The sequence below is a fragment of the Phyllosticta capitalensis genome, assembly GCF_038381095.1.
Source record: "Phyllosticta capitalensis strain CBS 128856 chromosome Unknown BKA78scaffold_10, whole genome shotgun sequence".
In the NCBI taxonomy this organism is placed as follows: domain Eukaryota; kingdom Fungi; phylum Ascomycota; class Dothideomycetes; order Botryosphaeriales; family Phyllostictaceae; genus Phyllosticta; species Phyllosticta capitalensis.
The window spans coordinates 1,460,767-1,477,994 of NW_027117448.1; the positions used below are offsets into that span (position 1 = coordinate 1,460,767).

General features: G+C 55.6%; 7 protein-coding genes across 7 annotated transcripts; 5 read left to right on the plus strand and 2 right to left on the minus strand.

Moving 5' to 3' along the window:
• Positions 1 to 924: 924 nt before the first annotated feature.
• On the minus strand, positions 925 to 3,050 carry BKA78DRAFT_272611 (2-dehydropantoate 2-reductase). Its single transcript, XM_066885534.1, has 2 exons — positions 2,793 to 3,050; positions 925 to 2,746 (listed from the first exon to the last, which is right to left on the minus strand). The coding sequence occupies exon 2, from the start codon at positions 2,614 to 2,616 to the stop codon at positions 1,396 to 1,398; it is 1,221 nt and encodes a 406-aa protein (XP_066740691.1). The 5' UTR covers positions 2,617 to 2,746; positions 2,793 to 3,050; the 3' UTR covers positions 925 to 1,395.
• A 58-nt stretch (positions 3,051 to 3,108) lies between these two features.
• On the plus strand, positions 3,109 to 4,343 carry BKA78DRAFT_346673 (Sas10/Utp3/C1D family-domain-containing protein). The gene is made up of 2 exons (XM_066890535.1): positions 3,109 to 3,368; positions 3,422 to 4,343. Exons 1-2 carry the CDS (start codon positions 3,188 to 3,190, stop codon positions 4,027 to 4,029), a joined length of 789 nt encoding a protein of 262 aa, XP_066740692.1. The 5' UTR covers positions 3,109 to 3,187; the 3' UTR covers positions 4,030 to 4,343.
• Position 4,344: 1 nt separating this feature from the next.
• BKA78DRAFT_324036 (uncharacterized protein) lies at positions 4,345 to 7,400 on the minus strand. Its single transcript, XM_066889253.1, has 5 exons — positions 6,779 to 7,400; positions 6,330 to 6,465; positions 5,917 to 6,180; positions 5,459 to 5,840; positions 4,345 to 5,413 (listed from the first exon to the last, which is right to left on the minus strand). The coding sequence occupies exons 1-5, from the start codon at positions 6,936 to 6,938 to the stop codon at positions 4,424 to 4,426; spliced, it is 1,932 nt and encodes a 643-aa protein (XP_066740693.1). The 5' UTR covers positions 6,939 to 7,400; the 3' UTR covers positions 4,345 to 4,423.
• On the plus strand, positions 7,401 to 8,366 carry BKA78DRAFT_324041 (mitochondrial 37S ribosomal protein uS14m). The gene is made up of 3 exons (XM_066889254.1): positions 7,401 to 7,538; positions 7,634 to 7,805; positions 7,897 to 8,366. The coding sequence occupies exons 1-3, from the start codon at positions 7,432 to 7,434 to the stop codon at positions 7,957 to 7,959; spliced, it is 342 nt and encodes a 113-aa protein (XP_066740694.1). The 5' UTR covers positions 7,401 to 7,431; the 3' UTR covers positions 7,960 to 8,366.
• A 180-nt stretch (positions 8,367 to 8,546) lies between these two features.
• Positions 8,547 to 10,396, plus strand: BKA78DRAFT_356200 (uncharacterized protein; the record flags this gene model as incomplete). Its single annotated transcript, XM_066892024.1, has 3 exons — positions 8,547 to 8,614; positions 8,669 to 8,784; positions 8,838 to 10,396. The coding sequence occupies 3 exons, from the start codon at positions 8,547 to 8,549 to the stop codon at positions 10,394 to 10,396; spliced, it is 1,743 nt and encodes a 580-aa protein (XP_066740695.1).
• A 2,111-nt stretch (positions 10,397 to 12,507) lies between these two features.
• Positions 12,508 to 14,061, plus strand: BKA78DRAFT_324046 (putative 3'-phosphoadenosine-5'-phosphosulfate reductase Met16). Its single transcript, XM_066889255.1, has 2 exons — positions 12,508 to 12,907; positions 12,958 to 14,061. Exons 1-2 carry the CDS (start codon positions 12,748 to 12,750, stop codon positions 13,707 to 13,709), a joined length of 912 nt encoding a protein of 303 aa, XP_066740696.1. The 5' UTR covers positions 12,508 to 12,747; the 3' UTR covers positions 13,710 to 14,061.
• A 322-nt stretch (positions 14,062 to 14,383) lies between these two features.
• Positions 14,384 to 16,946, plus strand: BKA78DRAFT_324050 (uncharacterized protein). Its single transcript, XM_066889256.1, has 6 exons — positions 14,384 to 14,517; positions 14,567 to 14,716; positions 14,851 to 14,878; positions 14,931 to 15,113; positions 15,164 to 15,870; positions 15,958 to 16,946. The coding sequence occupies exons 1-6, from the start codon at positions 14,451 to 14,453 to the stop codon at positions 16,596 to 16,598; spliced, it is 1,776 nt and encodes a 591-aa protein (XP_066740697.1). The 5' UTR covers positions 14,384 to 14,450; the 3' UTR covers positions 16,599 to 16,946.
• Positions 16,947 to 17,228: the final 282 nt, after the last annotated feature.

Below are 17,228 nucleotides of genomic sequence, written 5' to 3' on the forward strand. Positions count from 1 at the left end.
CGCCGCTATCATCACCACCATCATTGCCATGTAAAAACGCCACGGCTGACGTCCTCTCGAATGCTCCTTGTACTCTTGTGTTGTTGGACTTGGTCGTTTGGGTGAGTTGGCCTTGTTGTCTTGCAGTATGCCCAAATTTCGCAAGCCAAGATGTATGTACATGCATGCACATGGGGAGTCATCAAACACATTACTCTTTTTTTTTTTTTAAAAAAAAAGACTTGGATATTTAGCTTATGAAACGGATGGCTACGGGGAGTCTTCAAGCATCCCTACCCTAACGCTACTATTTCTTTTTTGCGGCGCAGTGTGAGACTGCTGGACTTGGTCATTTTAGTAAGTTGACTTTAATCTTCTTATGTACCCACCCACCCAATTTCCGGCAGTCCACAAGATCCGTGTACATATACAATACAGTACATGCACATGTAGGGAGTCATCAGATACATCGTCCATTCTTACTCCCCAAGTACTTGGACATTCGCGCGCAATGTATATATATATATATATATATATAGCTAGCTCCTGCGACCTAAATAAGCTTCAGAAGCTCAAGCCCGCGAGCCGAAGTCTTGCACTCGGAAACAGTGAGTCCATCAACATGGGCAGAGAGAGAGAGCAGCGAACATCGAGAGCATCGAGCAGCCGACCACGTGACTCTGCAATTGTCGTAGGAGTACGAAATGTTGTTGGCGCGTATACTTCGGCGACGTTTTTTTTTTCTTCTTTTCTTCTTTTTTTCGGACTGTGCCCGATGGTGTGGAAGTTTTCACGTTGTCCCGAGTCGAGTCGAGTCGACGAGTTAAAGTGCCGCGGCGCGGTCGGTGGTGGCAGTCTCGATTGGTAGAAAGGGCATACATCCATGGGTTGAGAGGCGGCAGACTGGAGGAGGGGTGAGGCCGCTTGAAAGACTGACTCCCTTTAGCCACGCCACGCTTCCACAAGTGCAAATGTCCAAGTCTTTCGGTGGCGAGCAAGGCGCTTCAAGACTCCCTGTACAGAGCCATCCTCAGAAGAGTACAAATGCCCCAAGTCCCTTGAAGACAAAACGCTTGAGGGTAAGCTGAATCTCCTTTGTCACCTGCTGTGATGATACTCAGAGAGAAGAAGGGGCCCGGGCAGATTGGTCCATCCCATCGGGGGGGATGCAATGCAGTCCCGGCGAACATGCATAGATCTCGGAGCAATCTTGGCCCAAGCAAGATAATTGTCTGTTTGGAAATTGGCTCATGCCCGGGGAAGGAAAATCTCTTGGCAAATAAATGCGTGTTGACGACTGACGTGATGCCATCACGAAATCCACTCTTTCATTCTGAAGCAGTCAAAAGGCTCCTGGATAATTCCATGCGGAACAACACCACACATTGGCAAATGTTTACTTCTCCTAAATGCATTCTACTCGCCAGTGCCATGCCTCACCTCGTCCTCGGGCCTCAACACGCTAATCTCTTCAACACGCTCCCTCTCCACAATCGCAATCTTGCCCCTGACCATGGCCATGATCATGTAATTCATGACGGCACGCACGCCCATCTCCTCGCCGCGCCGCACAATGTAGCCGTTCAGGTACTCAATCTCGGTCTGGTTGCCGCGGCGCACGTCGGCCAGCATGCTGCTGACGTTGTGCCGGGTCATGGCCGCCACGCGCATGACCATGGCTTCGAGGCGCTCGGGCGCGAAGCGCGTCGACAGGCTGGGCAGCCCTTGCAGCTCGGGCAGCGAGCGGATGATGAGGCTGATTTCGGAGAGCAGCAGCCGCGTCGTGCGTGTGAGGTGGTAGTTGTTGAGCAGGGCGCCGTTGCGCACGTCGAGGAGCCCCGTCATTGGGTTGACGATGCAGTTGATGGCGAGCTTTTCGAGCTGCGCCGTCTGAACGTCGGGAGGCGAGAGAGCAATGGCGCACAAGGCGGGCGTGCGCGTGATTTCGCGCAGCAGATAGCGCGCGGATTTTGCCCACGCCGAGGGCTTCTCCTGCGGAATGTCGTCGTCGACGGCCGGCGATGGATTGGGTATGGCCAGCCCGTCCTCACGCGGCATCAAGCCGAGCTGGATGGTGCCGGTGCCGTTGTGATTGACGGTAAAAGGGTTCGGTGACAAGATGCCGTGGGAGATGATGCCTTGGATGTAAGAGGGTCGCGTTGTCGGGTCGGGAAAAAGAGCACGGCTGACTTCGTCCGTCTGCCCCATGCCATTTTGCAAAAACGCAATGGCCGAATCGCGCGAGAGACGGTGCTTGACGGCGCTAATGGCAGACACCGTTGCGGGGGCCTTGACCGTCACAATCAGGTTGTAGATTGGCTCCTTCGACTCCACACCCAGTCCTCGCGCGGCTATGTACTCGGTGTCGCCAAAGGTTTCGAGGAATCCCTTTTCGATGGTTTCTGGAGGGACAAAGGTCCGCATGTAGTCCTTCTCATAGTCGATTTCCTGGCCGTGCTCGCGGCGATTGGGCATCGCCATCTCCACGTCGAAGCCGTCCATCTTCTCAGTCACTCCTCGCGCTTGGAGTGTGATTTGCCTCCCCGCTTGATTCCATTTCCTGAGAACCGAGGGTTTGTGGAATAGCAAGGTAACGGGAGGCGGTTCTGGACTCGTTCGAAGGTAGAACGCCAGCATCTTTCCTACACTACCGGATCCGAGGATGTATATGCGCCGCTTGGGGTCGTCATGTTGTTGCGGTTCGGTTTGGAGATGTTCGTCCTGAAGACGAGAGGATGTGCTGAATACTCGGGGAGAAGCAACATGGCTGCGCGTGTTAGCAGATTGGCTGCTATATTGCAGGCAAGACGAACCTTTTGCTTGCAAGAGCTGATTGACGCGACAAAAGCTGAATGGAAGAATCGCAATATTGTAGAGAGGCCGCCCGGCCAAGGCGGGTGCTACCGCCGCCGCATTGTGAGGTTCTGCATGGTATTCTCTGCCGCAGACGCGGGAGAGATTTTGAACAGCCGGAGAGAGACAGATTGAAGGCGGGAATCAGATCATAAAGGAACGAAGCAGTCGATTTGCAAGCCGGGCGCGAACAACGCAGACAGAAGGGTTGTCAAGTGCGGAAGATATCTAGGTGGTCCGCCGCAGCGGGCGGGGATGTCATCAACGGTCCCGGCGGGAAAATTGATCCGCCTGGATTTCTTGAGCTACGATCGAGCTTTCTACGACGCGTCTCCACTACAACCCGCGTGCCAACATGGATTCCGTCGATTTGAAGCCTCTGATTGAGGATCTCGAAGACAACATCGACGACCTCGAAGAAACTCTCGAGCCGCTCCTCAAAGATGCCCTCTCAGCCAACGCAAGCAAGCTGCCGCTGCTTGACAAGGCAAAGCTCTACGTCCTCGTCACCTACGCCATAGAGTCGATACTCTTCTGTAAGGCACTGCTCCAAACCTGGCGCAAGTCCAATGCTGACTGATTCGACCAGCCCACCTCTCCCTCAACGGCGTCAAGGCCAAAGAACACCCCGTCTTCACCGAACTCACGCGCGTGCGACAATACTTCCAAAAGATCAAGGAAATCGAAGCCGGACCCGCGAAGCCAACGCAAAAGCTCGACGTCCCCGCCGCCAACCGCTTCATCGCCGCCGGCCTGGCCGGCAATGACAAGTACGACCAGGAACGCGCGCTGCAGCAGGCCAAGGAGAAGGCGATTGCCCATCTCAAGGCGGAGCAGCTAGGCAAGAAGAGGAAGGCGGCGGAGGCGTCTAGCGCGGCGGGTGGTCAGAAAGAGCAGCAGGAAGAGTCGCCGCAGGTGAAGAAGTCGAAGCGGTCGAATGCGGCTGCGATGTGGGAAGAGGGCGCATCAAAAGACAAGGGGAAGAAGAAGAACAAATCCGAGGCGGAGGACGGAGAAGAGGAAGGCGAGGCTGATGATGGAGACGAAGCTGATGGGTCGGCGACGCGGAAGAAGAAGTCCAGCCGCGTGCCCCTGGGCCATAAGGAGGCCTTTAAACAGCTGCTGAAGGGTCCCATCCAGAAGACGGAGAAGCCAGCCAAGAAGAAGTCAAAGTCGAAGAAAAAGTCAAAGTCTTAGATTGGTGTACTGGTCACCGTGGCATGGATTTCCGGCGTCTGGGATGTAAAATTGAAAGCACAGGATAGGGTATCAGGGTGGGCATTATGGCGTTCAAGGACTCAGTTCTTTACCAGGCAGATACCACATCAGTATGTCAACATTGTAGGAGCCGCGGATAGCTACCCGTATCGATGGAGCTGATAGCCATGGTCATAAAAGTACAGAAGCACAATTCAACATCCGAACAATTGTGGAGCAATAGCGACTCTGTCAGGCAATGGCAAATTCTCTACTGATACTACATGTATGCAAACGAATGACCGATGAATACCAATGCCCCAACCTACCATCTTGCCAACCCAATGTGCTAAGCGCAGACTCCCGTTGATGCTATGCGTCTCAAACCACTGCTTTACTCCGCACCTACCAGCTTCCTCAGCTCCATCTTGTCTTCTTCACCCAGCTTTCCAAGCTTGATCTTCTCTTTGAACTGCTCCAACTTTCCATAAACCTCTGCGTCCACTCTTCCCTTGAGCAGCTTCAAAAGCTTCGGCGCAAACTTGCCCGTCGCATACACGACGCCCTCGTTCTGCTGCGCCAACAAGAGCACGACGCACGTCAAGAACAAGCGCGGCGCTTCCTTGTCTTTGGCCGCGCCGCGGGTCAACTCCGCAACCAAGGCGTCCTTCCTCGCACTCAGGGCATCGGCCTCCATGGGCGGTGTGGCAAACTTGGCGCCAAACTTTTGCAGCAATGAGAACACGGCGTCCAGGTCTCTGGCCTGGGTCTGCAGCAGCATGTCTAGTTTCGCTACCTGGCGCTTAGCCTTTGCGCTGCGGATGAGATTCCTGGTCTCGGCGCGCGCCACTGCGTCTGGGAAAGCCTCTTTGACAATGTAGTCGCGAAGGACATCTTCAAGTTGAGTGCGCAACTTTTCATCCGTGATGCCAGATGCACCTGCAACGTAGACGGCGATGCGGGAGAAGAGACGATCATGCCAATAGGTAGCGAACGTCTTGTCGGTTTCGGCGTCAAGGGAGGTAGTTGTCGAAGAAAATGCAGCTTTGGCAGTGGACTCTAGGCCGCATCGAAGCAGGATTCGAAAAAGCGGCTGCGATAGGGAGTACTGGGTCGCAATGGGCTGTAGCACTGAAGGCATGTTGACTGCCAATTCATCATTGGTGGGGTCCGGCTTGGAGTAGAGGGCTCGCGCGTGTTGAACAGCAGCGTCGATTACGCTGTTTCGAATGCTGATGTAGAGATTGAAGCGGATGAGAAATGGAAAGGTGCCTTCCGCCATGGTATCCTCTTCTTTATCAGGGCGCACCGTCTCAAGGACGCGCGTGTTGAGACTCATGGTAGCTTCGAGGTTGGCGTTGGGCGAGAGCTCGTTGAACGGTTCCTGGATAGTTTAGAAAGCGGAATTTCCATGATTGGAACAACTCACGCTGCTGTTGATCACTCCCTGTTCTCGCAGTTGCTTGACCTTGTCCTGGTAGATCTGCTCGAAACATTTGCGGGAGAAGGCAGTGTCGAAGAACATCACAACGTCGCGTCCATAAGTCCTTCGCACGTACTTTTCAGCGCTCATAATGTCGGGAAACTGTTTCGGTAGGAGATCGACGAGCCATTGGAGGCTGCAGGAAGATTCAGAGCCTTCAGCCAGAGCTTTTAGTTTGTCATCCCTTTGGCGTTCCAGGTAAGACGTCGGTGTGAATGTGATTTCGTTCTCCTGTTCAGACAGTTGTCCGTCCAGATCAGAAAGACCGTCAATGATATACTGAAGCGTAGGCGGAGCCAAGTATCCCTCCTTGGAAAGTTTGACGACCCTATGACTTTTAGTAAAGTTACCGGATGAGGGTGACGGGAGGATTCGAGCTCCCGAGAGAGGTTTTGATAACTTACTCTGATGTTTGCTCAGCCTGTTCAAACCGCAACTTGGCGGTTGAAATTGCCCCGGCACGGGCCTCTGGAGAATAAATGTAGGCATCCGTCCAATCTGCTTGGCCGCGACTGATTTCGAACAGACCTTTGGAATCTTGTATCGGCTTCGACAGTCTGAAGAGACTTTCAGGGGAAATGTCGTGGGACTGGGAGCATTCGAGGACACGCACTGCGTGGTGACTCACCACGTCAGACAGGGTCTTTTGCAGTTCCGAGGCCTCTTCACTGTACAAATGTCAGCACCTCGGCAATGAATGGAAACAGCGCTGGTAATGGAGCAACAGTGGATGTCAGGAGGATTGCCAACTTTTGGAGTTGGGAATGGGAGCTTGAGCCAGGGGGAATGAGAACTCCTCAAAGGACAGTTGACTCACCGTGAAAGGAGTTCGGTGCAATCTCTACTCAATACAAACTCTGAAGACTCGGGAGTTGCCCTGAGCACTTGAAGAAAAGAGTTGGAATCGACATCGAAAGAAGCTGCCAAGGCTGTGGCAGATACTCGAGCTCTCCCTGCGAGTAGATGAGAATCTTCATGTCAGCCCAAGGCAAGACGTCCAGACTGTCGATGCTGGAGCCACAAGGCGTGGCATACATGGCAAGAATCTGGTGACAGGGGCTTGGAGGAGGTTGATATGGAGCATCCAATCCGATAGGGCTGCAGGACAGGAGGCATTCCAGCCCGATAAGCTGCAGGATAGGAATCGCCATGACCAGCAGCTGAAGATGGAGCGTTCAACCTCGGCGAGGGAAGATGCCTCTGTGCCACTAATTGGCAAGAAAGGTGAAGAAGTAGTGAACTGAGGAAAGGAAGATGCTCACATACCTGAATTGAGGACCTCTTGAACCTTTTGGATCAGCTTGTCAGTTTGGATGAAGCCATCTCCAGAAGCACTGCGAACAAGTGCTGGCTTTCCATGCTCATCAGTAGGCTCTGATTCAGGAAAGGCCTGTAGAAGCTCTCGGATATCCTCCTTGGTAAACATGTTGGTGGAGCTGAAGGATTACGGATAGAACCAATGAGAGTGTCGGGCACCAAAGTGGATACCCGGAAGCATTCGTAAGTCAACGAACACAAAGTGATGGGAATAGTTTACCCATCAGACCTGCCGTTCACGATGGTTGAGGAAGAATCCAAGGCTGGAAGCAGCGATTGTCTTTTATGCGCGCTGATGGTTGACTCACACCCGCTGTAATTGGACCGTTTGGCGGCACGCGACTTTATAGGACGGAGCGCCGACGCGCTGGAGCAAGGAGAAGGTTGGAGATTGACTGGAACATGCAAATCTTCGCCTTTAGAGTCCAGAATTTAATCATGGTCCTCGGCCATTGCAGTAGTGGAAAGTAACCATTCGGGGCGAAAGACGAAGACGCGTAGTGCAAAGCGGAAAAACCGCGGGAGTGCCCGCGGAGGATATCCACACCTCCGCCATTGCGAACCTACCCTCTCTCCAACCATCAACAAATCGCCTGCCCACCATGTCGCAATTCAGGGCCAAGAAGCTCGACCTGGGCTGCTTCGTCAACATTCGCAACATCCGCGACCACACCAAGCGCAAGACCTTTGCCGAGTTCGAGCCTCAAAGGTATGCGCCGCCGCTCTCGCCGTCCAGGTCTTGAGATGGACATGTGGTTGACGATTGATGTCGAGTTTCTGTATCCAGTACTGACAATGCCACAGGCAAGCTCTCCGCTACATCATCCGCAACACGACGCTGCCCCCGCGTATCCGTGCCCAGGCCCAGCTCGAGCTTACCCAAATGCACGCCTACACTCGTCCGACCCAAATCAAGAACAGATGTATCATGGGAGGCAGAGGAAGGGGTATCATGAGCGACTTTAGACTGAGTCGGGTAGGTTTCCATTGGGCAATTCCAGCGAGCAATTGCAGGCGATTTTTCGAACACACCAACGTAGAAGGACCATGGCTGATTGATGATGCAGTACCAATTCCGCTTCCAGGCTTTGAAGGGCAACCTGCCGGGTGTGAAGAAGGCCAGCTGGTAAACAGGGTCATTTCCAATTGAGCTGTTGTACAATTCAGAGCTGCAGCGTTTGCTTCTTGTAAAGGGTCATTGGTTGGAGTTTGAAGGGCAAAGTATAGACATGCGCCAATGAGTTTGGGAAATAATCAACTCCTAGCATCAACTCTTCAGGTCAAGTCATTGCAGCAGATGGTGAGATGAGCACCAATCCGAGGTATTTCTCTCCACCCACATCGCCAAGCGGTGGATTCCAGACATCTCTCAGTGGCGATATTGTCGCAAATCAGACATCGTTTGTTGATTTAGCCCACGCGGGGCTCCGCGTTTCTGTCTCCTCACATGCAGTCGCGAGCCAGTCATCATGTGGCTTTCCGGGTAACTGCTTCTTTCTTTGTCATGCGGCTTGCCTCTGTCTCCAGCCAAGCGAGCACCTTCCATTAAAACCACCCGCTGTGCCAAGCAAAACCAAACAACTTCAACCTCAAATCGGCGTTTGCTGAGTCGCTGCTGAGTCGCTCCCACAGCCGTCTTCACCCTCACATCACCTCGCCATCGCTCAAGGCCGTCTTCACTCTCACATCGCCTCACCGTCGCTCAAGGTGTCTCACCATGTACCGCTTAGCCGAGGCTGGTATGCCTGCAGACTCGCACTATGCGGCGGATCTGAAGGAGCTTGGGTAAGTCGACATATATCATTTCCAACCTCGAGGACGAAGCTTACGGCTCGGCAGCTACTTCATCGACGGAAACTCTGAGATCAAGACCATCAGGCCGCCGCACTTCTACTACACATATTGGCTGTCGAACAACGAACGCGTCAACGATGCGTTTCGTGATGCCATGCACGGTAAATACATCTTTTCTTGACAGAAGCTCAATTTTTGCTAATCCAACAAACAGAATGCATTACGCGCGAGATCATGGACCGCATGGCTGCGCTTGGAGTGCCTCCGCTCTGGGTGCCCAAAATGTCACCTGACAAGCCCAAGGATGTGGCTGCCACCCCGATCTTGGTCACCAACCAGCAAGACTTGAAAAAGAGGAAGAGGATCATTGTCGTGATCAACGACGACTTTCAGGACCTCGGCCTCTGGGCGTACCGCATCGCAAGCAAAGAGGGAGGCGTCGAATCGGGCTCGGTCGTCTCGCTGGCCAGGGCCATGCAACAGAATCAGCTTGTGCACTTTGAACAATTCACAGGCTTGGGTCCAAAGGCTCCTGGAGTTGCAGGTGGTGGAGATGCACCTGCAAGCGACATGGAGAGGCGCGTCACGGAAGCCGTCGTGGCTCAAGCTCCGCACCTGACCAACGGAAACGCAGCTACCAAGGCGGAGAAGGGTGACGATGTGTCCACTGATGGCTCAGACGACAACAAGAAGCCAAAGGTTGATACAAGCGATGTGCCCTTCAAGGTTCCAGAGGACTGGGAAGCGCCCGGTCTCGTTGTACTCAATCCTGGCCAGCTTCGCTACTCGCCCCAACAGGACAAGTCCATGACGAGACAGACTTGGAACTCGCAGCCACGAAAGTCGGCCATCCACCCCGTTCCGACCTGGGATCCAGAATTCAACTCGATTGAAGGCAACAGGACCGTTGTCGAGCACGTCAAGTTTGCATTCGACAACATTGTCAACAACCCAGAGTGGGTTTCCCGCGACGCCAATGTCTACATCATCGGCGTCGGCAACGGAGGCGACGCCGTCATTGAATTTCTCGATTCGGAGTGGACCACGTACAAGGAGCGCGTTGCCGCCATTGCCCTCACCGATCCGTCACCCATTCGCGAATCGCTCAAAGACCACGACTTTGCCGCCTTTCTCCATCACCGCGCGCGCGGACTGGTCCCCAACGAGCAGCCGGCAGGCACACCTGTTGCGGTTCCCAGCTCGAGCGAGCACCCGACGCCGACATCATCCAGACGCCCCTCGGCGACGTCAGCTGGCGGAACCCCGCGCCCGCAAGATGCAACCTCCTCTCCATGGCTTGAAACCGTGCCCACCGCCGGCGACTCTCCTCGCGGCTTCTTCAGAAGCGCCAGCGACGCGCTCACGTCGTCCATCAGCCAGCTTGCCATCGACTCCATCATGTCGTCGCCGACGACGCCGCTGCGCACGACGCCGGACGAAAGCCAGGAATGGGGCATCCACTACTTTCCGCTGCTGTCGAGCGGCGAGCGCATGTTTGGCGAGGTCATCCTGCCGACCTCGTACCGCCTCATCCTCGCGTGGTTTGAGCTCGTGGCCGCGACGCCTGGCTACAAGAACCCAGCGTTCCGCGTCCCCGACCCCGTCCAGCAAGTCTTTGACACGGCGACGGACACGCCGGCGGTCGAGGGCAGCGATGAGAGCAAGAGCGACGAAGGTGCGGCCGCCCCGACCGACCAAGCGCCGTCTGCCGACGCGGCGGAGAAGGGAGAGGATGATCGAAGCAAGGGAAAGGAGAGGGCTGACGAGGCTTGATTTCTGAACCCCTTTTCTGCATTTTTTTCCTTTTTGGTTTCACGGGTCTCACTCATGGCGTCGGCGATGACGAGGCAAAGGGGTTCTTTGAGGGGTGGCGTTCACATTTCAGGGAGCAGCCAGGATACGCTGCAGGGCAGGGCAGGCATGGATGCATGCATGCATAACAAAACTTGACGACTTGACGATGGTTCTCGGCACATGGGGCGAGGGCATCGGTCATGGCAGGTCAGAGGCATACGACGAAAAAGTTTTGATTATTGGTGGGCATTTTTTGGGGGTCAAATCGGGCAGACGATGATGGGTGCCAGGTGGTCTGAGACAGCCCACGCGTTCCCCTCTTCCGATAGTTATGAGCAGATACAATGAGGTAGCAGAACTACAGGAGAGAAGAAATAAGAGTGAATGGCATATTTGAATTGCGTATACATCTACAAACTTTCAAATCTGCCAGAAGCATGTAGAGTATATGGCTTGCTACACGGATGCAATGCAGGAGACCGTAGAAGAGATGCTCGCGTCTTTAGGATAGGCAGGAGGAGTGGTGCTTGAAGATTCCCTGTGTCCATCCTTCTATGTATGTAATATGCACGAGCTCAAGCACCTCGAGTCTTCGGACGGCGGGCAAGACACCCGAATGCTCCCTGTCCATCCACACATCGAGGTCTTTGGATTTTTGTCTCGTCTGCTGAGCGACGGAGAGTAAGGATTCGTTTCTAATCCTCAGTCCTCACGGCCGTCCGTTTGTCCGGGGGCTGCTTTGCTGACACGGTTTTCTGCGGTGCGGCAATGCTATGCTAGCTAAACTAGCGCTGTGGAATAATACGCTTCTGTCTACCTGGGGGACTAGTTATGACGTGCGGTTGAAGGCTGCTTCAGCCCTACTCGTGCTGCGGATTAGATAGACAGCCCAGGTACAGCTTAACTAGCGCTCGGACTTTACGGGGCAGGGCGTTGGCAATTTTTGTCAGCAAGCAAAGAGCACCACACCAAGCACAAAGACCGTCGGACGGATATCTTGGGTTGGCTGCGTGAGTGGCGCAGGGGCACAGACAATGCGACCACCACTCCTACGGATTGTGCTTGGATAAGACACACCGAGCGCCAACGCGTTGCCGCATCCAGGTATACAGTACATGTATCATCTGCTATCTACGGATCTTGCTGCCTAGGTACAGTACTTGGTGGCGGCTGGCCCCAAGGTCTTGTGCCCGCTTGGCTGGGGATTGCGGGATAGAGGGGGAAATGGTGTGCTCGATGAGGAGGACATGATGGTCCCAAGGAACTAGGTAGGGAGGATGGTGGAATTTTCGGCACAGAGCGGCAGCCAGCACGGGTGGATGTTGGTCGGCATCGTCATTGTTGGCATGTCAGGTTGCTGCGACTTGATGTTGTTTGGCAACCAACCTAGCAACATGGACAAAAGGAACAAGAAAGAGACGAGGTCCGACATCGGCCACACCGTCTTTCCTGGCCGGGTCGGACCGCGCATCGATGGTGGATAGATGCCGTGGGCGGCAGCCGTGCCGAAGCTGCGGAGGCCGGAGCCGCCGACCCGATGACACAATGGAAGAGAACGAAGCACACGACACGAGCAGCAGAAGGGGGGCTCAGGCACGGGCTCTACGAATTGGCTTATTTGCAGCGGCATTGAATGGAGGAGAGGCTGCGGGATCTGCTCCAGGGACGGACAGAGGATAAAAGAGACGGACGGCAGAGCAGAGGGGGTTCAACAACTGCATCGAGACAGCAGCTGAGCTGGGCTGGGCGGGGTTGTTTGGCCGTGGTTGTGCTAGGTAAGGTAAGCGAGCGGAGGATGGATCATGATGATGATGAGGAGGTTCCTGGCTTGGAGATGGGAATGTAGGAGAGAGTGCACCATCGCCTGGCATTGTTTAGTGCTCGCCATTGGCTTTTTGGCGTGGAGCACGCAAGAGATGCGGACGATGGGCCATGATGAAGTGAGAGAGGGATCCTGGGGAAGGCATTGTTACGGGCCTGAGTCAGCGTATTTGGGGACAGCCATTGGTCGCGGGGCTGCAGGTTGGTCATCCCAATTCAGAGGCGCTAAAATTGCGTGATCAGAAAATGTTAAGGCATCATCAGCAATGATTTCAAAGACGGAGTCGGCTGCCTCTTGCCGGCGATATATCCAACTGCGACTCTCTCGTCACCAAAGTCTCCACTTGACCACTGCTCTCCTCAAAACTCGCCCTTCTCGCAGAGACTCTTCATCCTCTTTGCACGTTCAGACATCTCCAACAACAGCCACATCGACCATACGTCACCGCCACTCCTCCAGCCACACGACACCCCTCGCGACACGCACAACGACCAGAAACGCGGGCACCATGTCCGACTCCCACTTTGACATTCCGATCCAGTCGCCGCGCGAGGTCGAATCAGGCTACGCCAGCGGCTGCAACTCCGAGGCCAGCCTGCCCGACATTTTCTTCAGCAAAGCACACCTCAAATTCATCAACTCGCAGCTCCAAAAACTAGACCCCGAAGGTGCGTGCTTTTTCCGCCCTTTTGTCACCCAACGCTAATCCCCCACGCAGACATTTTGCGATGGTGCCTCATCACGCTCCCCTCGCTCTTCCAAACCACCGCCTTTGGTCTCTCGGGCCTCGTCACACTCGACATTTTGTCAAAACTGCCAAACCCGACAAAGACGCCCGTTGACCTGATTTTCCTCGACACCCTGCACCACTTTTCCGAGACGCTCGCCCTGGTCGACCGCGTCCGGAGACGGTACCCCAACTTCAATCTGCACGTCTACAAGCCCGCAGGATGCGACACGGACCGCGACTTTGCCAACAAGCACGGCGAGCGTCTGTGGGAGACCAACGACGAGCTGTACGACTTTGTCGCCAAGGTCGAGCCCGCACAACGCGCCTACGCCGAACTGCAGGTCAAGGCCGTGCTGACGGGCCGCCGGCGCAGCCAAGGCGGCAAGCGGGGCGATCTCGACATCATTGAGATTGCCGAAGACGGCCTCATCAAGGTCAACCCGCTGGCCAACTGGTCCTTTGCAGACGTCAAGGACTACATTGAGAAGCACAACGTGCCCTACAACGAGCTGCTGGACCGCGGCTACAAGAGCGTCGGCGACTGGCACTCGACGGCCCCCGTGGCCGATGGCGAGAACGAGCGTGCCGGCCGCTGGAAGGGCCGCGAGAAGTCCGAGTGCGGCATCCACAACAAAAAGTCGCGGTACGCGCAGTTTCTGGCCGAGCAGGAGAGGAAGAGACAGGAAGAGGCACTGAGCAAGGCGCTCGAATCGGCACACGTTGGGCCTTCGGCGGCATAGCATTGCTCTCTTGATCTTTCCATCTTTTGTGTCATCTTTGCAGCATTGAAGCACGGCGTTGAGAGGTAAACCGGGAGCATTTTTGGGGCATTCACGTCGACGGTCTTATGAGAAAAACGGGCGTTTCAATCTTTTTGGTTGCTTTTTTAGAAAGACGGAGGCAGGCGGCTTTCGGACAAATCTTTGGGAAAGAAGATGCATCCACGAATGACATCAGACGGGAGAGATTGGGTAGGGGGGCATGAGCATCAGTTGCAAGATAGGAATCAAATTTAGATATAACACGTTGTGATTGCCATCAGCGCTGAAGCGACGCTGACCATCTCCTGAACGGCAGCTTGGCGTTTTTGGGCGGGCAGCCTGCCTCAAGGCGGCGGGCAGTACTGCAGAATAAACAATTGGAGTGCTGTGACGGGTGGGTCGTCAAAGGGGGAGGAATTGAAGACAAGGAGACACAAATCCCACGCCGTTTCATGCCAAGTGGCTTGCTGGGGCTACGTAGGCGGGAGAGAGCACGGGCTGGCGACGCAGGCGACGCGGACTTGTGCTTCATCTGCGACGAGACGGAGAGCACCAGACGCGTGGAGACTTCCAAGAAGAGGGTGGCTTTGGCCAAGGTCGCAAGACGATTGTCATTATTCGAGCACATCATCCCTGCCCCGCGCCCATCCCAACCCACGAGCTACGCATACCCACCCACCAGAAACCCATATATATTCTCTCCCCCGCCGCCTTTTGTTAATGTCGCCCGTTATTCCCTCGCTCCTCTCCCAAGACCTCTCCAGAAACATGGCAAACCCTCCCCACGGTGTGTACACCTTGCCTTTTTCCCTCGTTCCTACTAACCTCCTCACCAGGCGGCGTCCTCAAGGACCTCATTGCCCGCGATGCTCCCCGCAGACAGGAGCTGGCCGACGAGGCCGAGCGTCTGCCCGCCATTGTCCTGTCTGAGAGGCAGCTTTGCGACTTGGAGCTGATTCTCAACGGTGGTTTCTCGCCGCTCGAGGGTGCGTAACTTTTTCTTGTCCCTGGCTGGTCGCCCCGCGGCGGCGCAATTCTCTGCGTCTCCGCGGCCACTCACAGCAATGACCTCCGATGACGCACCGAGAGCTCCACCGCTGACAGCATGGCGGATGTCCAGGTTTCATGAACCAAAAGGACTATGACAGGTGAGTTGAACTGCCCGTGGATCAATGGCGGCCAAGCTGACAACGGTCCCAGCGTCGTCGATACCGAGCGTCTCGCCGATGGCAACATCTTTTCCATGCCCATTACCCTCGATGTCTCGCAAGAGACGATTGACGAGGCTGGTGTGAAGCCTGGCGCTCGCATCGCCCTCCGCGACCTCCGTGACGACCGCAATCTCGCCATCATCACCGTCGACGATGTCTACAGGCCGGACAAGTAAGGATATACTTCAATGTGGATACAAGCACGTGGATTGACTCGTCCAGGCAAAAGGAGGCCCGCGAGGTCTTTGACAAGGACGGCGACGAGGCCCACCCCGCCATCAAGTACCTGTACCACACGGTCAAGGAGTTTTACGTTGGCGGCAAGCTCGAGGCCATTGACCGTCTGATGCACTACGACTACGTTGCTCTGCGCTACACCCCCGCCGAGCTTCGCCTTCACTTTGACAAGCTTGGCTGGTCCCGAGTCGTCGCCTTCCAAACCCGCAACCCCATGCACCGCGCCCACCGCGAGCTGACGGTCCGCGCCGCCCGCCAACGCCAGGCCAACGTCCTGATCCACCCCGTCGTCGGTCTGACCAAGCCCGGTGACATTGACCACTTCACTCGCGTCCGCGTCTACCAGGCGCTGCTGCCCCGCTACCCCAACGGAATGGCCGTCCTCGGTCTGCTCCCCCTGGCCATGCGCATGGCCGGTCCCCGTGAGGCCGTCTGGCACGCCATTATCCGCAAGAATCACGGTGCCACGCACTTCATCGTTGGCCGTGACCACGCTGGCCCCGGCAAGAACAGCAAGGGCGTCGACTTTTACGGCCCGTACGACGCGCAAGAGGCCGTCACCAAGTACAAGGACGAGCTCGGCATCGAGATGGTGCCTTTCCAGATGATGACTTACCTGCCCGACACGGACGAGTACAAGCCCAAGGACGAGGTTGACCCAAGCACCAAGACCATGGACATTAGTGGAACCGGTACGTATGGCGTGATAGACCCTGTCGATCCCCCGGATTTCCTGTTTCCATGTCGAGCAAAGGACTGACGATGGCGTGCTTTTCCAGAACTCCGCAAGCGTCTCCGCACCGGCGCCGCCATCCCCGAGTGGTTCTCCTATCCCGAGGTCGTCCGCGTGCTCCGCGAGTCGCATCCCCCGCGCTCCAAGCAGGGCTTCACCGTCTTCCTGACGGGCTACCACAACAGCGGCAAGGACGCCATTGCGCGCGCCCTCAACGTCACGCTCAACCAGCAGGGCGGCCGCGGCGTCTCGCTGCTGCTGGGCGAGACTGTCCGCTCCGAGCTGTCGTCGGAGCTCGGCTTCTCGCGCCAGGACCGCGCGACCAACATCTCGCGCATCGCCTTTGTCGCATCCGAGCTGACCAAGGCGGGCGCGGCCGTCATCGCGGCGCCCATTGCCCCCTTTGAGGACGGCCGCGCCCACGCGCGCGAGCTGGTCGAAAAGTACGGCTCCTTCTACCTGGTCCACGTGGCCACGCCGCTCGACTACTGCGAGCAGACGGACAAGAAGGGCGTCTACGCGCGCGCGCGCCGCGGCGAGATCAAGGGCTTCACCGGCGTCGACGACCCCTACGAGGCCCCCGCCAAGCCCGATTTGGTTGTTGACTTTTCAAAGACCAACGTCCGCACCATTGTCCACCAGATTGTCCTGCTGCTCGAGGCCCAGGGCCTGCTGGAGCAGTTGTAAGCTGCGGAGCGAAGCGTAGCAGCGTGTGTATGTCTTGGGAGGAGTAAGACGTGGTGAAGAGTGTACAACGCATGGGCGTTTGGAGATGATGTGACGGAAAGCAAGTAAGCGTTACCTTTATAGATGGAAAAAAGACGAAAAGAGGGAAAGAGAGGGATATCCATGTATCGCAATTGACGGACGGACGGACATGTACTTTTGGTACCTTTGAACGGGACGGATGGGTAGAAGATGGGGGTTTGTTTGGCACCCATGGGGATATGTATTGTACAACAACATTATTCTACATCTCACAACATTTGGATCATCATCAGCGTCATCAACAGTTGGTTGGGTCGCCTGCCTGCCTGCCTGCCTGCCTGTCTGTATATGCATGATTTTCAATCCTACTGCCACTCCGTCAATCATCCATCTCCCCCTCCCCCCTTTGCCAACTTCCCCCCGCTGAGCTGAGCTGAGCCGAGCTGGACTGGACTGGACTGGACTGAGTTAGGTAGGGTAGGGTAGCCACACCATCAAACACGTCAAAAGCAACCAACCCACTCACCTGCTGCCAATCTGCCAATCTGCCAATCTATCCATCTATCCATCCATCCATCCATCCATCCATCCATCCATCCATCCATCCAT